The 27,873-nt window shown below is 36.5% G+C and overlaps 2 protein-coding genes across 4 annotated transcripts in view; one reads left to right on the top strand and one right to left on the bottom strand.

The window, feature by feature from the left end:
* Positions 1 to 27,873, bottom strand: part of LOC148942547 (trypsin-1-like) — a 413,175-nt gene that overhangs the window by 207,205 nt on the left and 178,097 nt on the right. The gene's annotated exons all lie outside the window — the stretch shown is intronic.
* The window catches only part of LOC148942548 (uncharacterized), a 157,857-nt gene that overhangs the window by 16,260 nt on the left and 113,724 nt on the right, over positions 1 to 27,873 (top strand). For all 3 annotated transcript variants that reach the window (XM_089102520.1, XM_089102518.1, XM_089102519.1), the window contains exon 2: positions 440 to 666. In XM_089102520.1, the coding sequence (XP_088958646.1) occupies positions 469 to 666 (198 nt within the window). In that variant the 5' untranslated portion in view covers positions 440 to 468. The remainder of the gene's footprint in view (positions 1 to 439; positions 667 to 27,873) is intronic.

Raw genomic sequence — 27,873 nt, 5'->3', positions numbered from 1 at the left:
CAAGACGATCATGGTCTTGGCTGAGGAGTATCTACCCTTTAATGGAGAACTTACTGCTCAGTATCTCATGGTTGAGGTTATACCAACTTCTGTAAATTATAGAATTGGTCAAGTTTTATCTGAAACTTCGCACATCATGTGTACTTTTTCCTCAGCAAACCTCTTTAAAATAAAATAAACCTCTTTTAAAATAAAGCAAACCTCTTTTCTTTTAAAATAAAATCTTAATTTGCAGTGTCCACGGGCTGAGGTCCGCTCTTTACAAGTTCGCAGAGCTGCTGCTACCATAATTACCTGATAATCTTAATTTTTTTTGCTAGGTCCCAAAGGATATTTCAGATGCCTCAGTTATAGCCTAACGATTACATATAATGTAGCGTGTTTAGTTATTTTTATATGATTCTTTTCTGTTTCTCTTTTCAATCCTTTTGTTTTTCAGAGTTTGTTATGCTTGACTAGTATAGAAAAATGCCCGAGCCAGTAGAGAGTGAGTCGCTAGATCAGTCGAATCTGCAAGAGAATGGAGATACAAATGTGAGCGCTATAAGTTCGTCTGTATCGAAATTGTCTACGAAGAGCTCAAAAAAGCGAACTTTTGGCAAATCCAAAACTATCAATTTGAAAGTGACAACTTTGGATGGGACTGTTAACGATGTTTCAATTGAGGTAATTGTTTGCTTCTTTTATTGTATTGGCGATACTACTGACAATTTAGTATACAGACCAGTTGTAAATGTGCATTAACCCCTGATGATGGTATTAACCCCTTTTAAGCTTTAACCACTGCAAGAAACAATTTCAGCTGCTGCAAAGGTGGTTGAATATGACAGCCATGTTGGTGTCTCATAAGATAGTTACAGATGGTCTTTAAAAACATTCTTAGCCACTTCATAAGTGGTTAGATATGATGGCTATGTTGTTGTGTCAGAAGTGTCTCAATGGTCCTCAAAACGATCTTAGCCACTTCAAAGGTGTTTAGACATGGAAGCTATGATGGTGTCTTATAAGGTAGTTATCGATGGTCTTGCAAAATATTCTTAGCCATATCAAAAGGGGTTAGACATGACAGATATGTTGGTGTCTCAGTAGAAAATCTCAGGTACTAATAGGAAGAAACACGCTTTACAGTTCCACATCATGTTACAATTTCCCGATTCCAAGGATAAAATCAGGAAACCAGGGAAAATGACATAATATAACTTATTCAAATTAATTTCGAGCCTGTTTCCCAACCAAGAATGTAAATTACTGTGTGCTTCATCGATGTTTGAAGTAGTACTAATCTACTTCTGTCTTTGCATTACTGTTTAAAACTTCATCATCAGCAAACAATGGCAGCGTCATATTTTTAGTCACATCATTAACCAAAAATGCATTCGGGGACACAATTAGAAATATTATTAATAGACAACGGGGAAAGAATTGAACTAAGGACCCCCCCCCCCCCTCCCTGTAGAACATCGTAAGCAACAGGACGCAGTCAAGATTGTATGGAATTTATCTCCACAAATTGCCACCGATTGCTGAGGAAGCTCTTTGTAATGCCAAGAGTTCAGTGATATTAAAATCCCAGATAAAGTTGGGAAATGTAAGTTGACTCACTAGGTTTACTTCCGGACAAGCTATTTTTCAAGCTGCTCATGGTAACTGTCAGCTCATCCAAGGTAACCTCTCTCAATTGAAGCGATACAGCTGTATGGAACGGTAGTGTGGATGCAAAAAAAAACGGTTCTTCTAGGCACGGGGAAATCCTCTCTTCTATTTGTAGTTCTATTCAAGGGAAATTGTTTTAAAACGATTACGGATCACATTGCAATCTTTACGTATAACCAGGGTTGCCACCCGGTCAAGAAAAAATCACTAGATTCTTGAAAAAAATCACTAAATCAGCGCATAAATCACTAGAAATCACTAGAATTACAGTACTCATTATCATTGTAATTAATAATTGTTTTGTTTCTTTACCATGTTCTATGGAAGTGCACCTATAGGAAGGGGTAAACTTACCCCCCTAGATGTTTAAAAATACCTATAGATTGATGTTTTTTTTTACTCAAGCGAAAATTACCCTTGAAATTTTGAAAATTGCCTTTTTGCATCTTTATGCAGAGAATAGAACAAAATCCTTGCTTCCTCCCTGTATTTTTCCGAATTGGTACCCTTGGCATATACCCCAGTCACTGAGAATGGGTTATCGGTGACCTAACCGAAATTTTTGGTTTTTCTTTTTATTATTTTTCCTGTTCGATCCAAAACTCAAGTTTTTTTCCCAAAAAATACAGAAGCTATTTTGTTTTTACTCTAGTTGAGCTAGTATAATTGCTGGGACACCAGCGACAATTTTGAAAATGGCCTTTTTATATTTTCATGGAAAAAGGTGTCCCACATTTCATAAATTCCAGTCTTATTGCTTCTTAAATAAAAAAAAAGAGGTTCTGGTTAGTTATATAGAGCACACCTAAAAACTAAGTTAATGTACCTAATGAAATATGCCAAAATATGATGAAAATATAATATTTTAGTTTATATTTAATAATAGAGTTTGGGCTATATATTTGCTCATTAGAGAAGGGTGGTCGTAAAGTAACCTATCCCAAGCTTACCCCCACCCTCCTAATGTGCAAATATACAGCCCAAGTTGTAAAAGTCCAATTGATTCTGTCACCCGTTATTTGTCTTGGTGGCTATGAAACTGGTTTTCATAGACCGTAAATTATTTTTATTATCCTTAGCAAATTATTCCTAGCATAATTTCATCCCCAGACCTATCCTCAGGGGCCGCGTGGGTCATGTTAAATCTAAAAGTATAGTTTTAGAACCTTTCAACTGGGCTAAACAGAATGGCTATCTCAAACTTTTGATCGAACAATTTTTGGAGAAAAAAGTGACTCGGGAGGGGGGGGGGGCTAGTAGACGTCCGACGTTTTTGTTCAAATAAAAGGGACACCAGAAATTTTAATTTCCGTTCAAATAAGCCCTCTGCTGCTGTTCTATGACCGTTGGTTCGATAAGAAAAAAACAAACAAATTAACACGCATTCGTGATTTTCTTCTGGGAAACAATACAAAATTCAACACTTTTGCAGATAGGGGCTTGAAACTTCTACAGTAGGGTTCTCTGATACGCCAAATCTAATGGTTTGATTTTAATTAAGATTATTTGACTTTTAGTGGGTGTTTCCTCCCTCTTCCAAAAATCAGTCAAATTATCACAGTGTCTTAGCCTTTTATGGGTAATGCTAAGATTAATGAATCTTAAATATTTGGAATCAACATAATAAGCCAATGATATATCGACTGATATCAAAATTCCGTTTCTAGAGTTTCGATTACTATTAAGCCTTGTTGCTCCATCCTTACAATTCGTTACCACAAACTAAATGATATGTTAGCATATAAATAAAAAACCTTAAAAAATAGAACGTATCTGCGCTTATTAGGTGTTTCAATAACAAATAAGAGAATTTGGAGAATTATTGGGAATTCGATTAGTTATTAGAAGTAAAGATTAAAATCATTAGACAATTCCCAGAGTTGGCACCTTCCTTCCCCCTTTACTTTCAACCGACTTCAATCATCAAACTGCAATCGATTTAGTCCTTTTAGTTGTACCGTATTGTAAATCCTGTTATAAAAAGCACTAAGTCCTATTTTCTTTTTCAGTGATTTTTTTATTTAGAAATTATATTTAATTTCTAGAAATTAAAATATTTAAAATAATTTCTAGAAATTAATTATATTTAAGGTATACCTACCTTCTTATTTTTCAATGACTCAATTTCTTTTGTATTTGAAGATGTAGAGGGTGTATTCATATCCACCATTCACTCCACTTTCAAAGTTTTTACCAGAAGAAAATCTAATTTAGAACTGATAATTACAGAGAAAAAAACCATAAATATGGAGACAAAAATTCGACCTGAACAAATATTGTGAAATAGGAAGCATAGAACATTTTTTGCAATTTTGCGATTAACTACCTTCGCCTGTTTTATTGATGATAACGCCCTGGGGTCCATAACTGGCATCGACATATAGTGGTAAATCAGAAGTTTCAAAGGCAGTATATTTGCATAAATGCTAATCTGGAACATATTAGGAACTGCAATGAATCAATATTTTGTGTTTTTTATTAATTAGCTTCTTGTGTGATCTATTCGATTGAATAATGAATCTAAACACTATATCATGAAAAATCACTAGTTTTAGAAAAAATCACTAGTTTTAGAACAAAATCACTATTAATCACTAGCTGGAAGAAAATCACTAGGCAACATAAAAAATCACTAGAAATGGTGATAAATGACTGAGGGTGGCAACCCTGAGTATAACCTTATGTACAAACTTATGTTTGGATTTTTACAATTTTTATGGTTTTCTAACCGTTTTCAACGATTCATCATAAAAAGCGCTAATTTATTTCGTGCAGTATTCTCGTAGTTCGATATCTCGATATTTTGTCCTTTTCTCTTCTTTTCTGTCCACTGGCTGATATTACTCTCGTTTTCTCGGCTATTTAATCATAATCAAATTGATTTTGTTTATCAATTATAATTTTGTCAAAATTTGGCCTGAATTTTTTTTTGAGACAGGGGGGGAGGCGCTAATCAAGATTTTGTCCTGGGCGCAAGAAAGGCCAGAACCGAAATTGCTTATGCTGATGATATTTTTAACCTCAGCCGAACTTGGGACAAAAATTTCTGAAACTTCCCAGAAACAGAATACTTAAAATCTGGTCTTGATATCAACGCTGAAAATTCCGATGTAGTGCTCTAACTGGAAAGGCCCGCTTCCTGATGAAATTTTACTTGGAAGTTCAAAGATCCGCCCGTCTATCAAATCGTTTATCTTGGCATTCCTATTGGAAATTCATTTCTCACACCTGTCATCTCATAATAGAACATATCAAACGTCGTATATCAGCTTCATATGCTTCCAGAGTCTCTGTTGAGCTTTGTTTCAATCGCCGTTGTCTGGCAGTACTGTACAGCCCTGTTGCTCTGCCCCACATCCTCTATATTGCAACCTTCTGGAAGATTCTGACACACGCTGATAAATTGAAAATCCACTCCACTTTCTTCCATTTTTCAAAATACCTACTGAGATATACAATCTGGACAGGTAGTTCAAAGCTCATCAATGGTCTTGATATAGCAGATCCTACTATAGCTGTTGCTAAACTTATAGAGACACACAACCGAAAGATTTCAAAACATGCTTTGAACCAACTTCTACACTAGTTACATTATCATATTTGTATAGTATCCTTTTGTAATTTTTTCTTGTGCGAAGACTTTTTCAATAAATAATAATAATAATAATGGTGTCAAAAGAGCAAGCTAATTGGAAGAAAAACCGGGAAAAGTATCAGAGCCGAGCAACCGAAGTATGTATTACAAGAAAACAGCACTAAAACAAAAATAGAAATAACATCTTAAAATTTTAAGATCCTAGTATAATGTGAAAAATAGTAAAAAATTAATTAAAAAAAACTATTTTTTCAACTGAAAATAAGTAGCAGCATTAAAAAACTTAAAACGAACAGAAATCTTTCCATATACGAGGGGGGCTACCCTTTCCTCAACCCTCACTCTTTAAGCTAAGGTTTGACCTTTTGTCAAAACCCTTTAAGAAAGACTGCACAAACACCAGGGCTGTTAATTTAAATGAGAAGTATTTTTAAAGAACGTTAAAGCTTTAACGTAAAAAGGAAGGGGCAGTCCCTCTCATATATGAAATAATTTCTGTTCGTTTTAAGTTTTAGTATTTCTCCTTACTTTCAGTTGAAAAACCTGTTTTTTTTTATTTAATACGAAAAAAATCGGCAGAGGTTGACGGGTAGTTATTCCAAATCTGTATCTTTTATGCCCTCTCGTGACGAACAATCGATAACCTCATTAATATTTATTCTTTGGTCGATGTACCGGTGGCTTTTCCCAACCACATTGAGAACATGATTTATAAAATATCCCAACACTTAAACAAAGTTTACTGATATTTTGTCTTATTTATTCTGTTCCTCGGTCCTCTAGTTTTTTGTCTTTATCGTGATTTTATTTTATTTTTGTCAGTTTAGTGTTAAAATGCAGCGATAGCTGCAACTCAGTAGAGAGCAACCACGGCCCACAGTAAATAGCAGTTCAAAAATACGCTTAAAAAAATATATTTATAGTAAAAAAAACTGTCATTTACACCTGATTTAGGAATAATAACTATTTTTTAAATTAATCTAAATAGTAAAATGTTATTTTGAAGAGAAATTTACAGGAATTTTGAAAAAAAGAGTCTGAAACCCTTCGAAAATGGCGTTGGAAAAAGTACAAGATTGAGATTGCCGATATCGAAAAACTTATTCAGAATACATACAGCTCCCCATCTCAAATCATAGGCAGCGCGCTAGCGCTGCCTCAATAAACAATGATGTGGGCACAATGTGTTGTTTTTTTTTTTTTCTCCAAACCCGGGCACTTCGTATTGAAGGAGTCGTCGTAGAAACTTTGAAAAGGGCTCCATCGATTGGAAATTGGAGTGGCTAGTGCCCTTTTTAATAGTCGAAAGTGATTGGAGGGCAACTAGCTCCCCCCCCCTCCCGCCCATCATTCCCCCAAATACGTCCAATTAAAATTTTGAGATAGTCATTTTGTTCAGCATAGTTGATTTACGGATAGAAAATGTATTTTTGAGAAGGGCACTCCCCCACAAAACACGGGGTACGGGCTTTATTTTATGCCCTGTGGGCATATAATGTTTTTATAGAAGGCGTTGTCGTAGAAACTTCAAAAAGGCTCATTCGATTGGAAATTCAAAGGGCTAGTGCCCTTTTTAATAGTTGCAAGTGATTGGAGGGCAACTAGCCCCCCTCCCCCTCACGCCCATCGTTCCCCCGAACACATCCAATCAAAATTTTGATATAGCCATTTTGTTCAGCGTAGTTGATTTCCAGATAGAAAATATCTTTTTGAGGAGGACACTCCCCCACAACCCTCGGGGCAAGGGTTTTAAGTTATGCTCTGGGGGCATATAAGGTTTTTATAGAAGGCGTTGTCGTAGAAACTTCAAAAAAGGCTCATTCGATTGAAAATTCAAAGGGCTAGTGCCCGTTTTAATAGTCGAAAGGAATTGGAGGACAACTAGCCCCCCCCCCCCCCCAAGCCCATCATTCTTCCAAATACATCCAATCAAAATTTTTAGATAGCCATTTCGTTCAGCGTAGTTGATTTCCAGATAGAAAATATGTTTTTGAGGAGGACACTTCCCTACAGCCCTTGGGGCAAGGGTTTTAAGTTATGCCCTGGGGTAAATAAGGTTTCTATAGATGACCTTGTCGTAAAAACTTCAAGAAAGGCTCATTCGATTGGAAATTCAAAGGGCTAGTACCCTTTTCTAATAGTCGAAAGTGATTGGAGGGCAACTAACCCCCCCCCCCCCCCGCCCATCATTCCTCCTAACACATCCACACAAAATTGTGAGAGAAATGTTTTGTTTAGCGTACTTGATTTTCAGGTATAAAATATTTTTTGCAGGAAGACACTCCCCCACAACCCTCAGGGCAAAGGTTTTAAGTTATGCCCTGGGGGCATATAAGGTTTTTCATAGAAGGTGTTGTAGAAACTTCAAATCAGGCTCATTCGATTGGAAATTCAAAGGGCTAGTACCCTTTTTAATAGTCGAAAGTGATTGGAGGGCAACTAGCCCCCCCCCACGCCCATCATTCCCCCAAATACATCCAATCAAAATTTTTAGATAGCCATTTCGTTCAGCGTAGTTGATTTCCAGATAGAAAATATGTTTTTGAGGAGGACACTCCCCCCAACCCTCAGGGCAAAGGGTTTAAGTTATGCCCTGGGGCATATGAGGTTTTTATAGAAAGCGTTGTCGTAGAAACTCTAAAACAGGCTCATTCGATTGGAAATTCAAAGCGCTAGTACCCTTTTTAATAGTCGAAAGTGATTGGAGGGCAACTAGCCCCCCTCCCCCACGCCCATCATTCCCCCTAACACATCCAATCAAAATTTTTAGATAGCCATTTTGTTCAGCGCAGTTGGTTTCCAAATAGAAATTTTTTTTTTTGAGGAGAACACAACCCTCAGGGCAAGGGTTTTAAGTTATGACCTGGGGGCATATAAGGTTTTTTTTATAGAAGGCGTTGTCGCAGAAACTTTAAAACAGGCTCATTCGATTGGAAATTCAAAGGGCTAGTGCCCTTTTTAATAGTCGAAAGTGATTTGAGTGCAACTAGCCCCCCCCCCTCACGCCCTTTCTTCCCCCAAACACATCCAATCAAAATATTGAGATAGCCATTTTGTTCAGCGTAGTTGATTACCAGATAGAAAATATGTTTTTGAGGAGGACACTCCCCCACAACCCTCAGGGCAAGGGTTTTAAGTTATGCCCTGGGGGCATATAAGGTTTTTAAAGAAGGCGTTGTCGTAGAAACTTCAATAAAAGATCATTCGACTGGAAATTCAAAGGGCTAGTGCCCTTTTAATAGTCGAAAATGATTGAAGGGCAACTAGCCGCCCCCCCCACACCCATCATTCCCCCTAACACATCCAATAAAATTTTGAGGTAGCCAGTTCAGGGTAGTTGATTTCCATATAGAAAACATATTTTTAAGGAGGACACTCACCCACAACCCTCAGGGCAAGGATTATAAGTTATGCCCTGGGGGCATATAAGGTTTTTATTGAAATCCTTGTCGTAGGAACTTGAAAAAGGGCTCATTCGATTTGAAATTCAAAGGACTAGTACCCTTTTTAAAAGTCAAAAGTGATTTGAGGGCAAATAACCCCCTCTCTCGCCCATCTTTTGCCAAAACACATCCAATCAAAAATTTTAGACAGCCATTTTATTCAACGTAGTTAAAAGTTTTGGATATTAGGTCTTTAGGGTGACAGCCCCTTCCACAGTCCTCAGGGCAAGGGTTGTAAGTTATGCCCTGGGGGCATATAAAGTTTTTATTGAAAGCGTTGTCGTAGAAACTTCAAAATGGTTCATTCAATTGGAAATTGAAAGGGGTAGTGCCTTTTTTAATAGTTGAAAGTGATTGGATAGCGACAAACGTCCCTCTCACGCCCACCATTTTCCCAGACACATCCACTCAAAATTTTGAGATATCCATTTTGTTCAACGTAGTTGAAAGTTATGGAAATTGGGGTTTTTAGGATGATAACCCCCCCAGAGTCCTCAGTGCAAGGGTTGTAAGTTATGCCCTGGGGGCATATAAGGTTTATATAGAAAGCTGTTGTATATGATTTATAGAATAGATTTTAGTCTTCCTCAAATCCAATTTTTATATGTTTAAAAACTAAATGTTGACTTAAGATTAAATCAAAATGCACTGTGATAATGCTAATTCACAATAAGGCATCTCAGCAGTATCACAAGAACGACTGAGGGTATTATGTTCAAACGTTCGGGGCTATTTCTGCTCTTAAAATTTAACCAAATCCAAATAGCGTAAGTGTATCCAAGCTATCAAAGAAAGTGAACAGATTTTTTTGCGAATGGTATCAAGTTTTCCTTTACAGATCAACTAGAGGAGTTATGAAACTAAATTAAACTGTAATATTTGTGTCCAGATTTTTAAAAGGTGTATGCTGTTAAAAATTACTGAAAATTTTTCTCCGGCATACAAATAGCAGGTCAAACTATAAAGTCTTAAAAAACGAAAAGATTTAAATTGTCATTTTCTTTTGCCCTGAAAAGACTATGTCAATATAAAACGAGCAGAAATCAATTAAAAAAACTTTTTTCACAACATCAATTTTTCAAAGAGAATTAAAGAACTCCATTAAACAAAAAATGAGCAAAACTAAATCAAATAATCTATCAAGCGTGAAATTACCAAATATAATCATTGATAAATAAATGAAACCCAATACGAACAGAAATTACAATAATTAACCGAGTCAAACTCAAAACGAGCAGAAATTAACTTAAGTTGGGCGCAAAACCCCTATGCCTTCCCAAGGCCGGAAATACAAATGAATGTGCATTGTCAGTTTAATATACATATACTGATATTTATTAATCAAAATGTTAATATTGTTTGATTTATTAAAGTTATAAAAGTAAAAACATTTATATTTTTTAAGTAAAGTGCAAATTTTGTTCTGACGTAACTTACGTAACGAATTTCTATATTCGTATGTTTTTATTACGTATATTAGGAAGTTCGCTCCCTAGTCAATTCCTCGCTCTGTACGCTAAAGTTCGAATTTTGTTCGAATCACAAACCCCTGAATCGCAAAGGCCGGTTAATTAGAATAGATAGCTCTTTTGAAAGCACTAAAAAACTTTAGCGTAAATAGCGAGGTATTGACTAGGGGAAACCCCTCATATACGTAATAATTTCTGTTCGTTTTAAGTTTTAATGTTGCTCCTTACTTTCAGTCGAAAAAACTTGCTTTTTATTTAATTTCTGATCGTATTTTAAATAATGCTTAGAAATCTGGCACTTCATAGAAATGTCCCTTCCTCCATGAAAACATCCTCCATGGAAAGATCCTCCCCTGGAACCCCTACTCCGACCCCGCCCCCCCCCCCCCACTAGAAAAAAATTCCTCGTGAAAACGCCTGTATACTTCCCAATAACCAATACTATATGTAGACAATGGGTAAAGTTTATAACTTGCAGCCCTTCCCCCGGTAACTGTGGGGTATTCAGTCATCCTCAAAGACATATTAATTAGATTTTTGACTATGCTGAACAAAATGACTATCTCAAAATTTTGATTGGGTGACTTCGGGAAAAAAATGAGCGTGGGAGGGGGCCAAGTTGCCCTCCAATTTTCTTGGTCACTTAAAAAGGGCACTAGAACTTTTAATTTCCGTTCGAATGAGCTCTCTCACGATATTCTAGGACTACTGGATCGATACGATCACCCCTGGAAAAAAAAAAAAAAAAACCAAATAAACACGCATCCGTGATCTTTCTTCTGGCAAAAAATACAAAATGCCAAATTTTTGAAGAGTGTAGCTTGAAACCTCTAAAGTAGGGCTATTTTATACTCTCAATATGAAGGTGGGATTTTCATTAAAGTTCTATGACTTTTAGGGATTGTTTCCCCCTTGTTTCGAAAATAAGGCAAATCTTATCAGGCGCGTAACTTTTGATGGGTAAGACTAACTGAAAAAACAGCTCGACCTGGAACAAGAATTAGGCCTAAAAAAGAAAAAGAGTCAACCCCTTTTGCTGAGACAAAACCAGAAGAGGCGACGGAAGAAGTAAAAGTCAATGACTTTACTCCAGAGCCAGCAACAAAGGAAAAAATACCAGACAACTGGGAGGAGCTTCTGGACGAAGAGAAAATAACCACACCAGAAAAAGAACAGCGTCAAGACAATGCTGCTCAGACCAAAGCAGAAGAAAACCCATGTAAAGAAGAAAAAAGGTCATCTGTTTCATCAGGAAGCAGTTCAGCAGAGACTCAGAATGATTTTATAGAAGAGAAGATGGATGAATCAAGAACCAAGGAAGGAGCAAGGGATCAAGTGATCAAGAAATCACATGGATCAAAAGAGCGCAAACCCAAAAGATTAATTCTTACAGCAAAGCAAAAACACAAAAAGCAAAGAATGGCCAGCAACTTTAGAAGCATGGGCCGATTCACCATCTTTTCTTCTTCCTGAACAGAAAAGAATAACTGAAAAGACAGCTCGACCTGGAACAAGAATTAGGGCTAAAAAAGAAAATGAGTCAACCCCTTTTGCTGAGACAAAACCAGAAGAGGCGACGGAAGAGGTAAAAGTCAATGACTTTACTCCAGACCCAGCAACAAAGGAAAAAATACCAGACAGCTGGGAGGAGCTTCTGGACGAAGAGAAAATAACCACACCAGAAAAAGATACTGACAATAATACACCTCCATATTGCGCTGTGAATTCAAATGCAATGGTTGTTGTTAAATATCTTTTAGAAAAGGGAGCAGACCCCCACCTGGAAAATTGTAGCAAAGTAACAGCTGTAGATACAGCTGCTAAACAAAGCTCACTGGCTATTAATCTTCTGCTGAATGGAATCAAAGAATGGTAAAACTGAAGTCGGCTCGTATGTAAGAGTGATATGAGGGAGAACTGGGAATACAAACTTCTGATTACCAATATCTTGGAAATATAAGCGTCAAACTAGTATTTAATGGTTCTATGAAACCTGGTTATTGGTTCAAATCGAAAAATGGTCGTTTATGGACAGTAATCGCAAGTTTTTATGAAGGGAAGTTTCGGTATATAGCCTAAAAATTATTTGATTTATGTGTAATTCTATCTGTGTGCCTTTTATAAATCAAAATTAGAAATTGTTCTTATTTGCTTTTGGATTATTGCTTAAATTAGTTAAATTATTATTATTATTATTTTTTTATGGGGATCTGATATTGAAAAAAGAACAATGGAAACGGTGTGAATACAAATTTACTTATGACCTACAGCCATTTCCTTATTCAAGGCATCTTAAACGTTGTGAAGGTCAAATTTATAAAAAAAATTCGAGGTAACGTCTTTTTTTCGTAAAATTATTATAACCCTGTGAAGTTACCCAAATAGTTCATGTAGGTATCGTATTGAAATTTGGAAAACACTGATTTAATGTGCAATTCTGGGATTAGTGGCACGCCTGTATTGGCTTCCTAAGAGCACACAATTTCAAGATATTACATTTTCTTGTTTGCTACAATGGCTACTGTCAAAATCCTGGGGGGGGGGAGGAGGGCAATGTTCCCAAATCAATTGAAAATGACAGTGAAAACTGAAAAATGAGCCATATAATACCATAAAGGTAAATATATACTAAAGCAACCTGACTCGTTTCAGCGGATGCTTGAATTATGCAGACTTGGCTTAGTTTTTGACAAGATTTTTCAAGAAAATTCATTTCAGCGGGGGGGGGGAGGCAAGCCGAGGTCTGAGAGGGACAGTTGCCCCCCTGAAAACCCACTGACATTTTTAATAATTGTAATTAGATTTTCTTATAGATTCTTCTAATAGACGAAGCTAGTTGTGTCCATTTTATCGTATTCAACTGTTTAAGAATACACGCTTATACAGAAGGAATATGATGAAATTGTTCCTCTAGCTTCCGTCAATGATCTATCCCCAAGAGATAAATAAAGTCAACAAACAAGAAATTTTCTGTTTGAGTATTGTTGCATATTTACGTCAAATCTGGAATTAGCTCAATAATTGTATTGAGTCAGGAATTAGTTCAGACTAGTTCAGCTGACTTTCACAGTGGTTAAAAACTTGGGTTGGTTTGCACCGTATGATTGAATTTCCGCAGCTTGGATTTGGCAAGGGTTAAATTTTAAAGCAGTGGTTCCTAGCCGATTTTGAGCCATGCATCACCTAGGCATTTCTAAAATTCTGATACCCCCTTGTAATATTTAAATGTTGTCACCCAAGATTTTACGCGTATTCACGTGAAGGAAGTTTAAAAGGCCATTAACTTGGTATCTTTTTTCGAGTCAGTGGTTCCTAACCGATTTTGAGCCATGCATCACCTAGGCATTTCTAAAATTCTTATACCCCCTTGTGATATTTAAATGTTGTCACCCAAGATTAAAAAGTTTAAAAGGCCATTAACTTGGTATCTTTTTTCGAGTCAGTGGTTCCTAACCGATTTTGAGCCATGCATCACCTAGGCATTTCTAAAATTCTGATACCCCTTATACCCCCTAGTGATATTTAAATGTTGTCACCCAAGATTAAAAAGTTTAAAAGGTCATTAACTTGGTATCTTTTTTCGAGTCGTCCTCTAGATGTATTGTATGCGAATGAAAATTTGTGTATACAACACCTTTCATACAGTGCATGACTTCGTTGTAATACTATCATGTATCTGTTTTGCTCTCTAAATGCATATGAGCATGACGTCATTTACATGAAAACATGACTTCGTTGTAATACTATCATGCATCTGTTTTGCTCTCTAAATGCATATGAGCATGACGTCATGAAAAATGTGTTTTTTTAATTAAGGCCCTAGAGTACTGTCAGCCGAAGGGTGGACGTGCTGCCAATGACCCACCAGAATATTCCCATGCCCCACGGGTGAGGCGTGTGCCCCACGTTGGGAATCTTGTCCTTGAACTTGAGGTCCTTGTCCTTGGGGCATTTCGAGTCTGGTCATGCCTGAAGGTATGTTTTCTGGACCTTTTGTTCTTCTACTGAAATATCTCCCTTAAAATTGTATTCCAGGGGGCTACAGAGTGTTCAAAGGCAAAAAGTGCACGAGAAGGGGACTGGTTGACCTCGGATCACTGTCAACCCGTGAATAGGGAACTAGAACTTTCACTTTCGATTGAATCAGTCCCCTCCAAAGTTTCTAGGGCTATTTGTACTGTTGCAAGGGGCTTTGTAAAAATGATGTTTGGAGAACACGTAACTTTAAACTTTCTCAGTCCCAGTGTGTTGACTGCAATTATATGCAAATTTCTATTGTAGATATTCAAATAGCCTGTTTTTCCGAATTTATATTCCTTTAACTATCGTTGCATTTGCCTTACACTACATGTGGATCGTTTAAAAAAACGATTATAGCAATGCCCGCAACCTAGTAAAGAGCGAATGACGGGCCATATGAATCAGAACTTTAAAAATGCGCTTTGGAAAGAAAATCTTTCTAGTGAGAAGAAATTGCCATTTGACGCTGCTTCAGGAGTGGTAATTTCGGTTAAGTTTAATAGTATATATTTAATGAGTTTAATAGTTTAATGGGAATTCTGAAAAAAAGGAGTCAGGAAATTCAGCTATTGCAGGATTGGTTCGACTGGTGAGCCCCTCAGAAGTTGCCCCTGGTGGAAATAAAAGGTACACCAATGGGATTGCCATGGCCGAAAAGCCTATACCCGAAACTTACTGTCTTTTGACTTGAAAAACAAGGGAAATCATTTTCTTTCATTATTAGCACTGGTCTGTTCTCCTTTTTACCCTTCTTCACTACTAGCAGGGCACTGGAACATCAGAGAGGGCTGTTTATGGGCTCATTTGAAAGGACATTTCTATATCTATTTCTTTTTGTCATTAAGAAAGGATAATATTAAAAATATAATACAATCTTTAGCAAAAAACTACATCTTCGTATACAAGATGATGTTATATTGGGTATGATGTCATATTTGAGGGACTCTCCTGTCTGATGCCCTTTGGTTCTTTCTTTACTAAAGCATATTTGATTCATAGAAACGTATTTTCTTCGTATTTTGTATAACTTGCATCTTCGTATACAAGATGATGTTATATGGGATATGATGTCATATTTGAGTATATTTTGTATAACATATTTTGTATAAACTACATCTTCGTATACAAGATGATGTTATATTGGGTACGATGTCATATTTGAGGGACTCTCCTGTCTGGTGCCCTTTGGTTCGTTCTTTACTAAAGCATATTTGATTCATAGAAACGTATTTTCTTCGTATTTTGTATAACTTCGTTACAAAACACAGTGAAAAATTATACTAAGGGGTTTTATAGAGATTTTTAGTAGTTTCATTGAAAAAAATGAGAAAAAAACAAATTTGGTCTCCCCCTAAATTTCAAAGTAGATTTTGCCTTCCCCCCTATTTTGAGTGTAAAATTGGAGATAACACTTATACGCTTACCTGTATAGAGGGGGAGCGATGGTGCATCTTCTAAGAATAGCAATAGTGCAAAACCCTCTCCCAAAAAAACATGAGTAACTAAAAAAATTTGCATTTTAATATGTCAGACTCCCTCCTCCAAGGAAATTCTTTTCAAAGCTCTGGATCAAAGGTAGATGAAACCATTCTCGATGCTTTAAGAATAAAGAAATTCATTTAGTTATATTTGCTTTAAATACTATATTTATCAGTGCATATATCTCGAAGTAAAGAAGGGCGTAAAGGGGAGTGAAGAGGGCAGGACCGTATCCAGGGAGGGGGGTTAACCGGTTTGAACCCCCCCCCCCCTCGAAATGTTTTTTCTGACCCGTAAAAAGGCAACAAAAATAGATATAAGCAAATTTTGAATGCGTTTTTTGAGTTTTTGTGTATAAACCCCCCCCCCCCCCTCCCCCACGAAATATTTTTTGGGGTAAAACCCCCTCCGAAAAAAAAATCCTGGGTACTGCCTTGAAAAAGGGGTGATAGCTACTTTATATATCGTCGCTGTTAAGCCTAAAGCTCGTATCCAGTGTTTTCAGGTTTCTGAGGTAATTGCCAAAACTCTAACTAAACTGCCCTCAAAGAGAGGACCAAAGTGTGACTGAACAAACATTCCCCTGTCGATCCTTCTTTAGAGAGCAGCTCAAAAGAGGTTTTTTGGCGATTATTTCAGAAGCTTAAAAATGTTAGATAGGACCGGGACGTTTCCAGGATTTTTGTTTAGGAGGGAGGGTGTTTGAAAAAAACATAAAAAATGTTTGCTTATGTATCTTCATTTTGTTTTTCCGAGTCGGACCATATTTCAGGGGGAGAGGTTCAAATCCCCTAACCCCTCCCCTGAATACGACCTTGGATACGACCTTTAAGCTAAGAGTGACGATACAGGATAAATTCTTTTTGTTTTAGCTTTAGTGTCATTCTTTATTTTTATTAATTTTTTTTTCATTTTAGCTCTAGCCACTTTCAAAAGACATATCGTTTTAATTATTTAGAAAACAAAGTCAAAATTGAGAAAGCTTTTATTGACAAAATTTTGGAATCAAGCCCCTTCAAACTTAAAATGTTTACACTTCTCTAGGTACTTACGTGTTATCCCGACCACACTCAAGAAGTGAAGTTAGGTTAATCATAATGAAATATACCTAAATTTGATGAAAATAAAATACTTTGTAACAAAATTATAGGAACTACAACAGAGAACTATGGAAAGCATCCCGCCCAGAACGTATTATATTAGATACCTAACCAACTCTATATATTAAATATTTAATTAAAATGTACCTACATAGTAGTTCATTTCACTTAGGCTAAGCTGATTATCTAAGAATGCACAGCAAGAAACTGGTTTTAAACAGATCAAACTTGTTGAGTGTGGTCGGTATAACACGTAAGTACCCTCCTCTGAACCTAATGCGTCCAACATTTACATGTTTTCTCTTTGGACCAACAGGAATTCGAAAAAGCCCAGTGGACCTAACATAAAAGAAAAGTGTCTGTTTTCTTTTTGTACAAATGTACCTGGAAGACTACACCGGTGGTGGTAGTATTATCCTTTCGATATCTTCCTTTTTATTTTTAAGTACCAAATTGCCTTCCTCTTTTTGTATTTTATTTTCAAAGTCTCCATTCTCTAAATCTTTGATAGCCTTTTTGAGCCGCTTCTGCTGTTCACAAGCTTCTTTTCTTCGTTTCTTTGTTTCCTCTTCTATTTGCTCTTCCTTTTTTATTTTATCTTTATGCTGTCTTATTTTGGTATCCAGTATTTTCAAACTCAATTCTTTTTTTTGTGCTTCTTCGATGTTCTTGTACTCTTGAGCCAATTCTTTTTTTAATTTCCTACTTTCAAATCTTAGTTTTGCACTTTTGAACCCCAAAGTAAGAAGTGAAATGACCAAACAACAGACTGTTAGTTCATAATTAGTCAACTTCATTTTTTTCCTAATTATTTAGCGTTTATCATATCGTATTGTCTTTGCATAATCGAAGACACAATTAATATGTCAAATTGGGATTGTGAAATAAATTTATTTCAAGAAAGACAGTAATTTTAGACATAGAAAAAAAGTGGTCTGGGAATTGCAATTCTTTTGCTGTTATACGAATTGAAGCTAGACGTCCCAGGAATCATTACATGGTTTCTACATGGTTCTACAAAAATTTCAACGTTTTAGTTAAGGAATGTTGGGAATATGAAATATGGATAAACACAACTGTAACTTCACACTTCAAGGTCCCGACAATTTTTTTTTGAGGGGGGAAGTGGGGGGGGCAAGCAAACAAATTCTTTAAGAGAGCGAAGATGTTAAAAAATAAGTCGTTCCGCCAGAGACGTCATTTTTTTTTTTTTTTTTTTTTTTTTAATAACAAAGTCAGTCTGCAACAAAGATACTAAATTCTAGAGTTCGGACTGAGATTGACTTTACATTGATTCAGTCCGAAGGTACGAAGCTTCAGTGGAAATCATATTGACATTAAGCCATGACTCATTACATTTTTACACGAAGTTTCTTCGGACCAGGTTTCACCTCTAATCAAATAAACCAAAATTTGGTAAAATTTGAAAGATAAGTCCAGGCCATATTTTACTCATGAAAGATGAAATATTTTCAGAAGTAATACTTTTTGGCCAAACAAAACGAGTTCAGTCCCGACCTGGGCGGTAAAAATTCAAAGGAAAGGGGTTAAAGGGCTGCTAAGAAACCAGAATCTATAATCCCAATCTTGATTGAAAGTTTTCATCACAGAAAATGAAAAATTTGCCAATCTAACTTGAAAAACATCAATCTGACGTGAGTGTTTGTTTCAAAATAATCCAATCATTGTTTTAATCCAATCATTAACCAGCCTTTGTTTTGTTTGGATAACCTTTGTCTTGTTTGGATTGTATTAATCCAATCATTAACCTTTTTCATCCTGAATCTCCTGGCAGTTATATTTGATATTGCTCCTCTTGCAGAGGTGACAATTCATGAAGATGGAGTTGGTGGAAGGGGTGAAATATATCTTTCAAATGTACGTTGGGAGGGGGGGGCTTTTTTTATTTTGTCATTTGTTTTTCAATGGAAATACCAAAATAAAATTATGTTTTAAATGAAAGTGCCATTTTTTTTTTTTTTTAATGTTGGTGGAAGGACAGAAAATATAGGGAATGATTGCCACCTAATTGACTTGACTGACTGCCTGAGTTATTATTTCTACGTTCAAAAAGATGCTTGTGTTAAGCTTCTGGCTATTTTTCGAAATCCTCATAAATTTGCTTTTCCAATAAACTTTTATTATTAAAATTAATCGAAATCATAGTTACAGTTCCTGAATCAGCTTCAAAGGGCAATTCTTCTTCACTTGCCATTTTTTTTTTTCAAAACGTGTTTTTAAATTTCGATTACTATACACTGGAGTTCGTTCTTTACTAGGTTGCAGCTGCGGCTGCAACCGTAAATTTCTGCACTGAAATGTGGAGCAATATGCATGATGACATTGTGGAGCGTGGAGCAAGATTGGATTGTGGAGCAAGAAGGAGCAGGATTGTGGAGCAAGATCATGGTTGCAGCGATAGCTGTAATCTAGTAAAGAACGAACCACGGCCCATAGTAACTAAAAATTAAGAAAACAAGTTTAAACAACTGACTATTGAGGAAAAATCGCTATTTGTTCCTGGTTCGGAAGTGGTAACTATTTTCTTGATTAGTCTTAAAAGTAAACGTTATTTGGAAAACTGATCTAGGAGAATTTCGAAAAATAGCCTAAAACCCCTAAAAAATGGCGTCATATCGAAACATAAAATACATCATTGGAATTGCCCTTGTCGACAACCTTTTGCAGGAAGCTTACAGCTCCCTGGCTTGAACAACGAGGAAAATCAATTTTTTATGTAGATGACACTCATCTATCCTCTTTCTTTCGTCTCTGCTCTCGGTGCGTTAAAGCATCTTAGAGAGCTGTTTAAGGGCCCATTTTAAAGGGAATATCATAGGCAGCGCTAGCGCTGCCTAAGTAAAGAACGATGTGGGCGCAATGTTTTTTTTTTCATACCTGGGCACTTCATATTGAAGGAGTTGTCGTAGAAAGTTCGAAAAGGGCTCATTCGATTGGAAATTGGAGTGGCTAGTGCCCTTTTTAATAGTCGAAAGTGATTGGAGGGCAACTAGCCCCCCCCCCCACGCCCAACAGTCGCCCAAACACATCCAATCAAAATTTTGAGGTAGCAATTTTGTTCGGCGTAGTTGATTTCTAGATAGAAAATTTGTTTTTGAGGTGGACACTCCGCCACAAAATTGCACTTTATCAAAATTTGCACTTTACTGAAAAAATACAAATGAAAGTGAATTGTCAGTTTAATATACATATACTGATATTTAGTAATCAAAATGTTAATATTATTTGATTTATTAAAGTTATGAAAGTAAAAACATTTATATTTTTTCAGTAAAGTGCAAATTTTGTTCTGTCCTTGGGAAAGCGTAGGTGTTTTGAACCCAACTTATGTTAATTTCTGCTCGTTTTGAGTTTGACTCGGGTATTTATTGTAATTTCTGTTCGTTTTGAGTTTCATTTATTTATCAATGCTGATTTTTGGTAGTTTCACGCTTGGTAGATTATTTAATTTTAGTTTTGCTAATTTTTTGTTCAATGGAGTTCTTTACTTTTCTTTGAAAAACTTATTTTGTGGAAAAAGTTTTTTTAATTAATCATTAATAGAAATGAATGCTTTTTGACAAAGTTTCGCTTAGGATTTGCTTAGGAGCAATAAAGTCTTATTTAGGTATATTACTAGAAATGACAAGTTCAGGGGATGGGAACATAGTGCACGATTAAAGCTTTTTGAATTTTGCCGCTGGTTCTTGCAATCTCACTGTCAAGGGAAACTCTTTTATTGACTATTCAAGTAACAATCAGGTTGTGGGATTGTCATGGAATGTCATTGTCATGGATTGTCATGGAATTGTCATGGAATGTCATGGATTGTCATGAAATTGTCATGAAAACCGAACTTGGCAATCCAGATTGTCATACAAAATACAGTTTCCACAGTCCGGATTGTAAATCGAAAATCCAGATTGTAGCTGATAACCATCTCTAGTTTTCAGGATTTAGCGTTTAAGAGCTTGAATTGACTACACTTTTTAATTCTTAATGGGATTCGATACCCCAAAGAATCACCCTATCTCGTCCTTCATAAACTTTTCTAGTTTGTGTGGCCAAACCATTCTGAATTGATTGAGCGGTCTTGCCGTAACTAGTAGAGCTTGGATAAGAGATCCGACTAAAGGAGCGAAAACTAAAAGCCGACCATTACTCCCCCAGAAATCTTAGAAAACTATCTAACTTTTTCTGTTTTTGTCAGAGGTGAGACATTCGGTTTTAGTGAAACTTGCATCAGTAGAAAGTATAAATTTTGTTTTTTCGATTAAATGGAGGAGAATTTTCTTTTTAAAGTTCAGGAAAGGGCACTCCCCATGGGCGCCCATATGGGGGGGCAGGGGGGGCTCTTGCCCCCCCTGGCTGAATGATGCTGCCTTATTTTTATATTTTTGTTCTGAGATTTTTATTATATAGCATTAAAATTAGCAATTAGACGAAGTTTGCCCCCCCCCCTGGAATTCAGCTTATGGGCGCCCATGGCACTCCCTTGAAATATTCTAGCATATCTGCTAAGAAAATGCTAAAAGCAGCTCCAAGAAATATCGCTTGATCTATTTGGCAGCTTTGGGAGTTCCCTGTGTTACTATCCGCTTTGATTGAAAACCTCGCCGACAGAGGCGACATAAAACTTCATTGTCTTTTCAGTCAAATTTCATAGTCAACCCGCTACCCGCACTACCCGCTTTGATTGAAAACCTTGCCGACAGAGGCGACGTAAAATTTCATTGTCTTTTCAGTCAAATTTTATAGTCAAACCACAGGCTCTCAATAGCTCTCGATGGCGGCTGTTCTCCTAGGAGAATTTGCTAACGGATCCTTTGTCTTTAACACGGTCAGTCGACTCTGAGACTCGCAAAATGATCTTAAAGTATCGAATCCCCTCAAGGAAGTCTTTACTGTGGCAACACAATAGTAAGATCAGGCTTGTCCGAAGAATTCCTATCGCCTTGAAAAGTTGAAAACTGTCGATAAAATAAAAGTTCAAAATAGGGATGAAATCCTTTTTAATAGACAGTGTATAGAAAATTAAAAAAACAAAAAACAAAAAAAAAACAGATATTTCGGTCACATATACAGTGACCGTCATCAGTAGTAAAACAAAACTAAAACAATTTAAAACAAAAGTTTATATACGAAATCAAATAAAACTACATATTGTTTAAATCTCTAATTCTTTTCAAAGCAAAGGCGGAAGCTAGCCTCTTTGACCTTCTTGGATTCGGTTCATTAGAGTTCAATGATATAACATTTGGACAAAGGTCAACTACATTGGGTGAATTGAACTTTACTCTGTCAGATTTTAATAAATTGTCGTAGATAGAGTTCAGTCCAAATTCACCTGTACCGGATTCAAAGCAATATTCTTGAATAAGATTTTCTTTATTTCAAGAGTTTCACGAAAATTTTGCTTTAAACCCCGATCCCTAGAAATCAAAGAGACATTCTGGAACAAAATAAAATGGTCTGGAAATTTGAAAATATGTTCTGAAAGGGCTGAAGTAAAATCTTCAGACTTAGGATCTTGCTTTAAAGCCGAAGAAATAGAATCTTTATGTTGTAATAATCTCATTTCCAAACTCTGGTTAGTACGTCCCTTATATGAGAGAATTATCTACGTTGAAAACTGTCCCCTGGAAATTCATTTTGGCTTCTAAATTTTTTTTTCGTGGTTAGCTGTATCGAAGCGGTGGTCTTAGAAAACAGATAGAAAATCATTCAAACACAGATTTTCGATAATATGGTCTTTTTAAGTTTTTTATTTTTAGTTTTTATTTTTTATATTTAAGTTTTTATTTTTGCTTAGTTTATTTGTCAAAAACATTCACTGCATATCTAATATTTTTTAATTTAATTCATTGCGCTAGGGAACAACTACCGGAGTATTGCTGTTTCGCAGCAGCTAATATTCTAGTCTATACTTTAAGCTAAAATCACAAGAAAGAAGAGAGGAAAATAAAGTATTGTTCATGATTATAAGTTCATAAGTTTGTTAATCCACATTCACAAACAAATAAGTAAATTAAATAACACTTTCGCGCTGGAGAAAACCTATGAAGGTTTGCGATCACGCGAAAGTCCTCGTAACTACTTACCTATTAACTCAACTATTTACATAAACCACAACTATTTAATTAAAACTATTATAAATAAACCAAAAATAAATAAACTATAACCTGTATATATATATATATATATATATATATATATATATATATATATATATATATATATATATATATATATATGAAAAAATATATAGATAAATAAATAAATAACTGAATTAAAAATAATGATTGATAAATAAAATATCAAAGAAAAATAATAATAACAAATCCATTCACCATCTTTCATAATACTCAACTGACAGATAAACAACAAGAATTGTAAAAACTGACGACAACAGAGAATGGAAATAAAGTCTAAACTGAAAAATATTAAAATTAATATGTTTAAACTACTAGTAAAGCAGATCGCACTTCATTAAAGTGTCGGTCATTATATGCCGTATGCCGACAGTTTTGTCCTCTTTTTGCGTTTTTATATTACAAAATATTTTACCAAACAAATGCTTCTTTAAAAGACCAACCTCCTTTGACTGAAATGTGATTCAAGTCTAAGTATGCGAACCAAGACTGGAATATTGGAAGCTACAGTGATGACAGTGGTCAAATATGGTTCAGAAACGTGGGCGCTTTGGAAGATGGAAGAGGATTTGTTAGATGTTTTCCAGAGTGATTGTCTAGTCTAGATTCTTTTGGGTACCCGTCTGACTGACCATATTTCAAATCAAACGGTAAGCTGTACATAAAATGTGGTTCTATCCGCTTACCATGGCTATAATGTGAGAAAATTTGAGATGGTTATGACACGTTCTGAGGATGATGCATGACAGATTGCTAAAGATCTTCCTTATGGTCAGCCATTGAGGGATAAACGAAAAGCAGATGAGGTTGGAGGGAGTCGTAAGATAGGATTTAGAGGAAATTGGGACTTCTTGGGAGGGTGTAAAGAGGGACGCTTTGAATAAACTAGGATGGAGGACGAGCGTGCGCAGCTGTGCTGGCTTCGGGTGATTTGATGCAGCCGTGAGTTATTAGTAGTAGTAGTAGCCATTCTTGTAATCATCGCCCTGATTCAGTATTGGTAGCTCAACTGTAGACTTATATATAATGCTTCAAATTGAGCAAGTAGAATGGATTATATTATTTCTTCTTTAATATCTCCTTCAATTCTCAAGATACATAGTGGTTTCAGTTTTACCAGAAGGGGCTATATAACTTTTGCTTCTTAGATCAAGGAGATAAATGCGCAGGTTTTTGATGCCAAAATCGCCTTGTCCTGTCGCAAAAGTCAAATTCGCTTACCACTAAAAAACGTACTACGAAGCACAAGTCATTTTTGGTTGTTTCCCTCCTCCCTCAAACCCGTATTAAGTAACTTCACGACTTTAGAATTAATTATCGCTGTTATGCCAAGTCACGAGTTAAAACAGATTACGGCGGCACATGTTGAGCCAGGCTGAATTTTCCAAAGCCGAAAGCCCGAGTGAAGGAGGCAGGGGAGGATAAAAAGGCGGCAAAGATGGCTGTTCTGCTACTGTAATATAATCACAAGCTAATGTAATATATATATATATATATATATATATATATATATATATATATATATATATATATATATATATATATATATATTCTGGAACCCCCAAATCCCCCCTTTTGGCTAAATGCCATTCATTTTTTCCGTGTGTCTACGTAAAGAAAATATTCATGTGTAATATTAGCAGAAGACGTAAAAAACAGAATAGCAAAAGTGTAGTGACTAATGGTTCTTTCACACTACACTGTAAAACCTACTAGGATTCCATTGTAACTGAACCCCAAGCAATTTAACCCCTGTAACTGAACCACCGTGCAACTGAACCAACGTGCAACTGAACCACCGTGCAACTGAACCACCGTGCAATTGAACCACCGTGCAACTGAACCCCGGTGCAACTGAACCCTCGTGCAACTTAGACTGAACCCTTTTTAGCTGAACCCTCGCGCAACTCAACCCCCATGAAACTCAACCCCATTTAAATAAACCCCCATGTAACTGAACCACCGTACAACTGAACCACCGTGCAAGTGAACCACCCTGCAACTAAACCACCGTGCAACTGAACCCTCATGCAACTGAACCCTTTTTAACTGAACCCTTGCGCAACTCAACCCCCGTGCAACTCGACCCCATTTAACTAAAACCCCATGTAACTGAACCACCGTGCAACTGAACCACCGTGCAATTGAACCACCGTGCAACTCAACCCCCGTGCAACTGAACCCTCATGCAACTGAACCCTTTTTAACTGAACCCTTGCGCAACTCAACCCCCGTGCAACTCAACCCCATTTAAATAAAACCCCATGTAACTGAACCACCATGTAACTGAACCCCCGTGCAAGTGAACCACCGTAAAACTGAACCACCGTGCAACTGAACCTTCGTGAAACTTGTTGGAAACCTTGTTGGAATTGTTTGTTTTTTTAAGTCTTTATAGAAATTACATGTCAAGATGATTTATAAAAATGCTCTGTTTTGTTGTTACAAAAACAAAGAAAATCGAACTTCATAAACTCTTAAAGCCAGATTTATTTCTCTTTTTATGTCTGTCAATGGGGGTTCCCTTCAGCCCGTCACTTTCTACGGGTCTAAGCGTCTACCCTCCTCCACCCACGGAAACCTCATCATCTGGAAAATACCCCCCTCGCGGAAATTACGGTTTTCAAAATTTAAAAATCTTCTTTGAGTCGTGTTATTTTTTAGTTTAATTGAGAAGTTCTAAGGGGAGTGGAAAAGAGGAATTTATATGTAAATCTTGCCCCCCCCTCTGTGCAAATACTTTCTTCTCATGAAAGATCCTCTAGAAAACCCCCACACAAAAAATTTCTGTATGTTTCTCAATGACAAATACTATCTGTAAGCAATAGACAAATCAAAAAACTTAAAAAGGAACTGAAACGTCTGCAATGGGTTTATCTGATTGTTTTGTAGCTAGGAAGAGAGGGAGATACTTCAAAGGGTGCATTTTGATGTCAAAACATCTCAGCTTTCATTGAGCCTTCAAATAAATACAGAATTAGCTCTAAGGGAGAGACGACAGGAGGATGGAGGTAGAAATTGTTTGATAATCCCCAAGCATTTCTAGTCTTTTTTATAAACCGAAAGTAATTGGAGACTAACCAACCGCAAGAGATATTTCTTGGGGGGGGGATTTTCCACGGGTAGGTATTTTCTGGGAGGGGGGTATTTTCCGTGAGGTGTTATTTTCTATGAGGTGTTATTTTCCGTGGGGTATTTTCCTTAAGTGATGTTTTTTTTTGTTTTTTTTTTTTTTTTTTTTTTTTTTTTTGTTTTTGGTGGGGGGGGGGTAAACGGCGGCTCTCACCGTCTACATACTGTAATTTTTTTTACCTCTTTGCTTATTTTGTTGTTTTCATTTTGTGGTACTTTCTACGCTCTTAGTTGTTTACCGTTTGGTTTGAAAAAGTTTAATTACCTGCTTCGGTGCAGTGGTTCAGTTTCACGATGGTTCAGTTACACGAAGGTTCAGTTGCACGGTGGTTCAGTTGCACGGGGGTTCAGTTACAAGGGTGTTTAGCTACTTGGGGGTTCATTTCAATGGGGTTGAGTTGCACGGGGTATAGTTACACGAGGGTTTAGTTAAATGCGGCTCAGTTGCCCGGTGGTTCAGTTACACGAGGGTTCAGTTGCACGGTGGTTCAGTTACATGGGTTTAGTTGCCTGTGGTTCAGTTACACGCTCACCACCTACTAGAGTTTTGACACATAGCGTAACATAGCTTAGCATATTTGCTTATAGATTTACGTACGTAGTGTTAAGGTTGCTCAAATCTTTATATTCCTTTTCAAATGCGTTGCCTCAAGGGGTTCGCTGGATTCCCTTGTCTTTGTCTTCAAAACCCTTTCCAGACCGATGTTAATTTTCTTTGCAGAAGTTTTAAAGAAATATCAGAGCTTGGCTTCAAGGCATGGTTTTTTTCTGGAACAGTATAGTTTTTATATTGGCGGACCTCACTCAAAAGCGTAAAAATCTTCAAACTTCCTATATCTCATATCAGAAATTGGTTGTGTACTCTAGCCTAGAGTTTCCCTATCAAATTACTTCTGGTAATTATGAAACGAATGAAATTGGCAAAATTTTTGTTTTCTTAGTATAGTCACGTTTCCACTAGTAAGCAAATTCCTATGGGCACAAAGTTGTGGATTTGCCAGCGAATAAATTACACTCTTTAAAAGGCAATTAACTTAAACCAGTTTCTAGCCTTCTTTTCCTTCCCTTCACATTACTTGCTGGGTGTCAGTCAAACCGGACGCGTACGCTGTTTTTTTAGGGGAGGGGGGCAAGCTCCTCGAAACAGCAGAACCTGCTATTGAATTAGTATTGCATCTCTATTTTTACTCTAAAACATACGATTTTAAGTTAAGCCAGCTAGAGATGCCAATTGGTAGGGGAGGCAGGGGACAATTGCCTCCCCTAGATCCTCAGAAAAAAATTGTCCTTCTGTAGATTTTGGAAAATAACGTGTTTTTTGCATCTTCACTTCAAGAAATTGAAAATAATGCTCGCCCCTCCCCCGAATGTTTCTTCAATTGGCGCCCCTGAAACCCACATATGTAACTTTTGCCAAAAAATACGATATTTATATTACTAAGTTAAGTTGTGTCAGACTTGGTTATTCACCAACTTATAGTTATGGTATTAATTGGAATTTCGCAAACGAACGATCTGAACATGGTTGAGAATTAGGAATATTTTTTTTCTCTTTTTGTATGTATTTCTCTATTTCTATGGTTCTTTAATCTAAAAATAAGTGCCAAGAAAGTTGCAGAAACATATTTGGCTTGGTAAAGGGAGCTTAAACCAAAAGCTTACATAAGGAGCATTGCGGAAGCAACTTGCGGCCATTTTTTTTAATCGGTTTGCAGCATCTTTTTGTCTTTTCCTTAACACCGTTTTATGGATCCCTTCAAACTAGAGGTGAATGCTGGACTTTTTTTTTGGGGGGGGGGGGGACAAATTCTCACGAAATAGCAAATTGTA

The sequence above is a fragment of the Artemia sp. Qi Xiang Cuo genome, chromosome 16, assembly GCF_049724085.1.
Source record: "Artemia sp. Qi Xiang Cuo chromosome 16, ASM4972408v1, whole genome shotgun sequence".
Classification (NCBI taxonomy): domain Eukaryota; kingdom Metazoa; phylum Arthropoda; class Branchiopoda; order Anostraca; family Artemiidae; genus Artemia; species Artemia sp. Qi Xiang Cuo.
This window is presented reverse-complemented; position numbering and strand designations above follow the sequence as displayed.